Here is a 7,701-nt window from a genome sequence, read left to right as displayed (position 1 = left end):
CAAACGACCATCAATTTACTTGCAACTTGGCATCATTCCACACCTCCTCAGGGCCTCCGATGATTTATCATTTATTTTATTTTATTTACACCGCTGCTAGAAAAGGCAAGCAGAATTATTTCGGTCGATTGCGCCGAAGCGGTGTGCCACGCCATGGCAGACGCGTTTCGCTTCAATGTCTTTCTTGGCATAAGTCTGTCGGAGGGACGATTCAACGACTGCCTGGCCGCGAAGAAGTGAGTTGGGCGACGTTGGGCAAGGTACACGCACGATGGCGCTACGAGGAGAGTATCAAGATGGCACATGGAATGCAGTTTGCTGCACACGATTGTCACATACTACCCGGAGTGCCCGAGGCGTCGGCAGGATCGGAAACGTCGACACAAAGACCTGAGCCGTTGGGTAGTTTGAATGTTAGAATGATAGATCGATACTGAGTTGTTATCAGACGATCGACGCCATCTGCTAAGGCTAACAAGTGGTTTAGCAATCTAGCGTGTAACGTTAGAGAATAAAGTCGTTATCAAAACCAATCAGTCGAGATATCGTGTTTAAAGCCCTCACGTTGCGTTTCAGATCTCAAGCATTGGTGCCGCAATAGGCAAATTATACTTACGAAGTGGCTTAATTCTGGTCCGCGCTCGCCCGTTCCTTCCCAACGTACATGGATCCCATTGAAACTGACGGTGGCGCCAAAGTGTAAAATTCAAACAGAAAAGGTAGCATTGTACAAAATATCATCGGACATCGTATCGGAAATCAGGCAATCTAAGATTGATAGGTCGATGTTGTCTTCGTAGCCGAGACTGATCTGCATCGAGCGAGCGTCCCACGTGATGCCGTCGAGCTGTGGTGACTCATGGTCTGACTTGCACGGTGACGCCGTCGCTTGGTACTGCTTGCCGTGGCGGTAGCAGTAGCCCCCTGCCCGCGCGAGGGTACCGCACGCTTGAACTCTACACGATCGCCCACCGCCGTGGCGGACGCATCGCTGTTGTGTGTGCACAAGACTCGCACAGCCCGGCATCGAGCAGATCTTCTTGTCTGACTTGATGCCGTGGCGACCGCACAGGTCTCCAAGTCGAGCGTTGGCGTTGCACCCGGCCACGATGCACGGCTTGCGGCCTCCGTGGCTCACGCAGCGCTGCCGTGCGTACACTTGGTTCCAGCATTCGAGGACCGAGCACTTGGTTCGGTTGCGGTGGAAGTGGCACTTGATCGAGCCTGCAAGCGCTGTCTTAATGCAGCCGTGGAAGCAGCACTCGGTCGACGTCATGGCGTGCAAATTTCAAACTGCGGCGGTCATTTGCGTCCAAGGCGATTCACAGAGTGATGGTCCGTATTGTTGCCCGTAGGACGGTCCACATGTCGCATGCTCTGGCATTAGGAGACTCAAGTGCGCTGCACTATTGTCGAGATAATAATCTCGTCTCGCGTGACCATCATGCGTAGTCCGCGGCTGCTCTCACGTGACATCGGCCAGCGCTCAGCTCTTTCATGGCATCCGGTCAAAAGAAGGAAGGTCTTTTCCGCGAGCACGGACATGCAACTCTACCCGGCGCCCGTCGACAGCCTGCTAAAGAACATGCAACTCTACAACTATACATGCATCCAATACGAGCGTTCTGAGCTCTCGACAAGCGTTCTCGACAGCCTCGCGGCAGATTACCGGCATGTTGATTTGTTTCGGTTACTCTACGGACGGCGTCGATGGGTGACCAGCGCCTTTGATTGACAAAAGCAAGGGGCGGCTTTGCCGAAGGCAAGTAATCGAATGGACCACGGTCTCAATATGCGAGTCTTTCCATTTTGCTGCGTGTCTGTTGCAGCGCCGCAGACGCTGTAACCAATGACACTCAACAGGAAGGCTTGGGTGAACGGTGATACAAGCGTCCGCGGCGGCGCCTCTTCGAACATTTTGCTGTGTGGTCACTGCGATTGCTCCATTCAAATCCTTCAAAAGACGCGATGCAGTAGAATCGAGAACAGAATACAAGGTGACTCAATGCCCGCACCCCTCGTTGTGACGGAGCGCGACCGAGAGAACGCAGCGTACACCATTACCAGAGTAGCTTTGATGCCTGGCGTACGTGATACCACGTTACGCTGCTCCATTGCTCGGCTGTCGTCGTCTGCAAAATTTGAGTAACCGGCCAGCATCAAAGCTACTTGCGACTGGTCATCCCGAATGCACATCTGTATTGTGTGAGCTTGATTACGTCCTCGACTTTCACGCAGAAACTGCAGCTCGAGAACATGCAACGAAGCCTCGTGCGGCCACGTATCCACCACTACGTCGTGTGAAACTAGATACTACAATTCATTGTACGGAGCGTCGTTGGTGAGTTACTTTGAACAAATAGATGACGTAAACTAGGACGTGGCTTGGACGAGCTGGTAGAACGCGCTGGTGGCGTCGCGGAGCAGTGTCGTCGGCGCGTCAAATTCGAGCACGGCGCCGGCGTCGAGCACGAGCACCTTGTCGCTGCTGTCGATGATCGTTTGGAGCCGATGGGCGATCGTGAGCATCGTCGTGTGGCGAAAGCACTTGGCGAGCATCTCCTGGAGGATGCCCTCCATCTCGGCGTCAACAAACGCGGTTGCTTCGTCTAGGATCACGATGCGGCTCTGGCGCAGGAGCGCACGCCCAAAGCACACGAGCTGGCGCTGCCCGACCGAGACGTTGTTGCCACCGTTCTCGATGACAAAGTCGAGCCCGAGGTGACCCAAATGGATCTGGCCCAAAACCGCGGTCAGCGCCTCGTTGGTTGCTTCGCCCGTTGGATCCAAGTTGGTGCGGAGCGAGCCCGCAAAAAGAACAGGACTCTGCGGAATCACCGTGATGCGCGATCGGAGCGTCGTGAGCGGCACGGTCGTGACGTCGACGCCGTCGATCGTGATGGAGCCTGCGTCACCCGGCACGAGTCGCATCAGTGCCGAGAGGAGCGAGCTTTTCCCCGAACCCGTCCGGCCACAAATACCGACCTTTTCGCCTCCCTGGATGACGAGGCTAATGTTGGAGAGCACGAGCGGTAGATGAGGCTGGTAGCGCATGCTGTACTGGTCAAAGCAGATGCGTCCATGGGAGGGCCACGGCGCCGCCGCCGCCGCGACCAAGTCGACTTCGGCCGGCAGCGAATGGTAGGCAAAGAGGCGCGCAACCGACGTCGTGTACGTCTGCACATAGCCCATGACGCGGAGCACTTCTTGGACATTGGCCGAGAGACTCATGACGTAGACTAGGACAAGACCGGCGATGTGCGCATCCATGGACGCACGCAAGCACACAATAACAATCGCGACGGCCGAGACGACGAGCGCGCTGAGCCAGCCGAGGCGGATTTCGAGCCAGGTGCCCGCGAGCCAATAGATGCCATAGCACGCCGCGTTGGCGTCGACCAAGACGCGGTGTTTCTCGACAAACGCCTTCTCGACGTGCGCAGCTTGGATCGTCGCGCGGCCGTCAAGGGTTTCGCTCAAGTTGGTCACGAGCGGCGCGCGCGACGCTAGGTCGAGGCCTTTTAACGCCGTCGCCGAGAGCAAGTTGTACATTTGGTACGACACAAAGAGGTACCCGAGCGGGAGAAAGAGCGCAATGAGCAGCGGCGTGTAGTAGCACACCACCAAGACGATACACGCTGTATGGAACGCGTCGGTCGCAAACTGGTACGTAAAGTACGGCAAGTCCGTGTCCATTGCGGCGAGGTCGGTCGAGAACCGGTTGAGAATGTCGCCAAGCGCCGTCGTATCAAAGAATGCCGGCACGGACGCACCGACGACGCGCGTGAGGGCCTTGGCGTGCACGCTGGCCGAGCAGCGCAGCGAGACCAAGATGACAAACATATCCTTGAGACAGCTCGCAACGACGGTCGCGAGCGCCAAGCCCGCGTACATCCCCATGCTTCCTTTGCCCGCGGCGACGGCCGTGTCGAGGTACCAGTCCGTGATGTAGTACGCAACTTGGTAGACAGTGTAGAGCGCAACGAGCGTCAGAAGCACGAGCCACGGGGCTGCGCCCGACGCACCGAGGTAGGCCAAGTACGTCGTGCCGATTGGAGGCGCCTCGTCGTCGGAAGCAGAAGAGCTGGTCGTTGTGTCGAGCACAGCTGGCGTGTCGTGGTGTGACAGCTCGACCACCGACGACGCAATGGTGTCCATGGCTGGCAGCACCACAAAGCCATCGTCGTCGCCGCCGTCGTCGCCGTCGTCATGCGGAGAGTCCGCGTCTTCTTGCTTGCACAAAGTCGTCCGGCGGGCTGGGGACTCGTCCCCGACGATCGTGCCGACCGTGAGCGTGATGACGCGCGTCGCATGCACGAGCAAGTGGTGGTGAGCGTTCATGACCATGAGCACTTGCTTGCCGCGTAAAAACTTTTTGACTTCTTGAAAGACGTGCGACGCGACATGGAGATCGAGCGCGCTGAGCGGATCGTCGAGCAAGAAGATGTCAGCACTATCAACTTGATACAAAGCACGCGCGAGGTTTATACGGGCGCGCTGGCCACCGCTGAGCGCCGCGCCACGCTCACCGACCATGGTCAAGTCGCCCGACGCCATCGCTGCCGTGTCGAGGGTGAGCCCGGTGACAGAAAGCACGCGTCGGTAGAGGCTCGGTACGTACGGACGGTGCAGTAGAACGTTGTTGCGCACTGTGTCGTCGAAGAGCCACGGTTCTTGGCTCGCGTATGCCATGTTGGCAGTGATTGCAGGCCGCGGCCACATGTCGCCGAGCAGGGCGCGGAGGAAGCTCGACTTGCCGCTGCCGACGGGTCCGACGACAACTGTAAAGGACTCCATCTCGGTGCGCGGAAGGCAAAACGTAATGTTTTGCAGAAGCGGCTGCGACGTCGCGTGGGGCGACGCAATTGGGAGCGGCGCGGCGAGACCGGGCGTCGTTGGCCCACTCGCCGAGGGCTGCGGCGTCGCATCGGTCGGTGGACACCACGCAAAGCTCGCTTGTGTCAGTGCAATCCAATCATTTTTCGAGTTGACGGCACTTGATCGGCTCGGCGCCGGCGCCAAAAGGTATGTTTGGATGCGGTCGCAGCTGACGATGGCTTCGGAGGCATACCGCACGGCCGATGAGAAGATGTTGCACGGGAAGCGCGCGACGACCATGAGACTGACGACAGAAAAGGCAGCACCGGCCGAGACGTCGGCTGTGTCGGCGACGGCGAACATGGCCACGGTCGTAAAGACGGGCGCCAGCACAAAGACGTCGATGTTGACGTTGCAGAGGAGCTGGAACCACCCGATGCACCGGAGCTCGATCGCGCGCAGCTGGAACACCGTGTCCAGCAAGATGGATTCGTATGCGCCGAGCTTGATGGTCCGAATGCTCTGGAGAAGCTCTTGCGTGCGCGAGAGGCGCCGCGCAGTCGCGTCCACGAGGCGCTCCCGCGCCGCCGACAAGGCGTACGAGAGGCCAAACGCCGAGAGGAGGAAGCCCAGCATCGTGCAAGCGCCTGTGACCGCGACAATGGGTCCCATCTCAAAGCCAATGAGCACAAAAATCGCAAGCAGCGCCAGCGGTGAAAGCAGCACGTAACAGATGCACGTGAGCCCATGGAAGAGCCGCTCGCTGTCAATGTTGGCCAGCGTGATGACGTCACCCGACGTGTACGTGGTCGTCGCGGCCGTCGGCGCCGAGACAGCCTTCAAGTACACTTGGTCCATGGCGATTGACCGCGCGCAGTTGCTGAGCTCAATGTTGACGGACCACGCGAAGCCGAGAACCGTGACACCCAGGAACGAGAGGACCGCAAGGCCAAAGGCGTAGACAAGACCGGCCTCCAGCGGCTGCTCGGGCGCATTCGTGACAGGGTTGACACCGCTCGAGAGGTACGACACAATGCCCTTGATCATTGTCGGAATCACGAGGTTGATGACGAGGTAGAGCGCGTGGCAGCCAAATGCACGGGCGAGCTCGGGTGCCAGCGTCCATAGCAGCGCTCGAAACAGACGCGGTGCGTTCGACTGCTGCTCGGGGATCCAGCGCGCTTGAAAGCGCTTGTGAAGAAGCGCGATGCTGTCTTTGGCGCGCAGCGACGGCACGTCGTCGGCGTCCAAGGGCTCGGTGGCGCCTTGTTTGAAGAGCGGGTTGAGCCATGCCAATGTGAGCTTGGCAACCACCGAGGCTTCGTCAAGTGGACTGTGCAGCTGCTTGGAGGACTCGAGAAAGTTCCACGACTTGTTGGTGCGGAGCGCATTTGTTGAGAGGTGGGCGCTGTGTCGGTGGCGTCGGCTGTCGGGGTATTGCGACTGCAGGACCGCGCTCACGAGGCTCGGCCGGACGTCCTCGTCGCCCGTCGCCGTGTACCGCTTCCGGCTCGCATAGAGCGACGAGAGCACCTCGTGGTCGATGCTGCGGTGCATGGATCAAAGACAAATGGTCATGATCATCCAGTTCGGTTCCGCGCCATCGCGTTCAGTTGCCCGAACGCTTCTGATAACTCGGTGCGAGAACGAAAGGCAATTTCAAACATCTGATTCGGATGATTCGGTGCTATTTTAGTGGCATACAAACCGACAGAGAACGGTGCATTAAAATGTTTACGGCGTTGTACGATGCCGTACACGAATGTACGACTAAACTGAAAGTTTGTAGGTGTGGACGCCACGCACGCGGATGCGACGGGCGAGCCGCTTTGAGGTTCGATGCGATGATTCGGCCTCCGAAGGGCAACATTGCGGTTGCAGTAGCACTGCATGAAGAGACCTCGAGCCTCGATCACGAGCAAATGAGAGCGCCTTGCGCCGGCGTCAACCTTGCGACGTGCATGGCAGGTGCTCGGTGAACGCGCAGCAAAATGGTCGACCCTGCAAGCATATTCGCAGTGGGTGGCTCCTACAGCCGCCATATTCTACAAACTTGATGTTTCCTCGCGCAACATGACATATTGGGTTCATGGCAGTGCTTCCATGATGCAAGCACCGCACGAGGTTAACAGCTCCTCGCTGCGAGTTCGATACATGCAAACCGATGGCGCCCAACTCTTTTCTATACTGCACCGCCCCTCGCATTGGTTCTTTTTGACTACAAGAGCAAACACGCCGCTTCCGTCGAGGGCTGGTGTCACTCTGAATCTGTCAACTGGCAAGGTCCAGTCCTTCGATGCAGCTCGCTGCAAGATGCGTCGCATTTTCTGAAGCACACGTAGTTCGGTCCAATTCTTTTGGGGGTGCGATTCTTCCAGGGAGTCTCTACTATAGACTAGAGACTCCCATGGACGATAACGATGGCTTCAAAGAGTTCCGTGCGACCTCGATAATACCAAGGGTATACCCTTGATAATACCCTGTGGATTGCGTTTTAGCGACTACATGTACCATGAAAGCAAATACACTCTATCTCGACTGCGCTTACACCCCAGTTCTACAAGCTCCGGGCCGGCACGTGTACATAAATGTCATTAACATTCACAATTGAAAGGCTCGTGTATCGCCTGCTGACAAAACACTAAATCTCCTTGATAACCATATGTTTTAGCGCCAATCAGTCCATATCGTTGTTGTTGAAGTGGGTCGTCTATTAATGGGCGTTGAAGGGTTAAAATAGATACGTAAATCTACGCTAAATAAAATAGTCGGACTTTCTTCGTTGTGTAGGCGCTGGTGATGATCTTGATCTAGGCCGGCGGAGGCAGGAGCGCGATCCGCGGGACAAGGTGCTGGCGCGGCCACTCGTGTTGAGCGAGGAGC

The 7,701-nt window shown here is 57.4% G+C and overlaps 2 protein-coding genes across 2 annotated transcripts; both read right to left on the bottom strand.

Moving 5' to 3' along the window:
- Nucleotides 1-691: 691 nt before the first annotated feature.
- On the bottom strand, nt 692-1,285 carry SDRG_16236 (hypothetical protein). Its single transcript, XM_008622436.1, has one exon. The coding sequence runs from the start codon at nt 1,274-1,276 to the stop codon at nt 707-709; it is 570 nt and encodes a 189-aa protein (XP_008620658.1). The 5' UTR covers nt 1,277-1,285; the 3' UTR covers nt 692-706.
- A 1,015-nt stretch (nt 1,286-2,300) lies between these two features.
- SDRG_16235 (hypothetical protein) lies at nt 2,301-6,448 on the bottom strand. The gene has a single exon (XM_008622435.1). The coding sequence runs from the start codon at nt 6,373-6,375 to the stop codon at nt 2,374-2,376; it is 4,002 nt and encodes a 1,333-aa protein (XP_008620657.1). The 5' UTR covers nt 6,376-6,448; the 3' UTR covers nt 2,301-2,373.
- Between the last annotated feature and the right edge of the window lie 1,253 nt (nt 6,449-7,701).

The sequence above is a fragment of the Saprolegnia diclina genome (assembly GCF_000281045.1).
Source record: "Saprolegnia diclina VS20 unplaced genomic scaffold supercont1.119, whole genome shotgun sequence".
NCBI classification, from domain to species: domain Eukaryota; phylum Oomycota; class Saprolegniomycetes; order Saprolegniales; family Saprolegniaceae; genus Saprolegnia; species Saprolegnia diclina.
This window is presented reverse-complemented; position numbering and strand designations above follow the sequence as displayed.

Coding starts and splice junctions, on each gene's coding strand:
- SDRG_16235 (XM_008622435.1), bottom strand. CDS start 6,375: ATGCACCGCAGCATCGACCACGAGGTGCTCTCGTCGCTCTATGCGAGC.
- SDRG_16236 (XM_008622436.1), bottom strand. CDS start 1,276: ATGACGTCGACCGAGTGCTGCTTCCACGGCTGCATTAAGACAGCGCTT.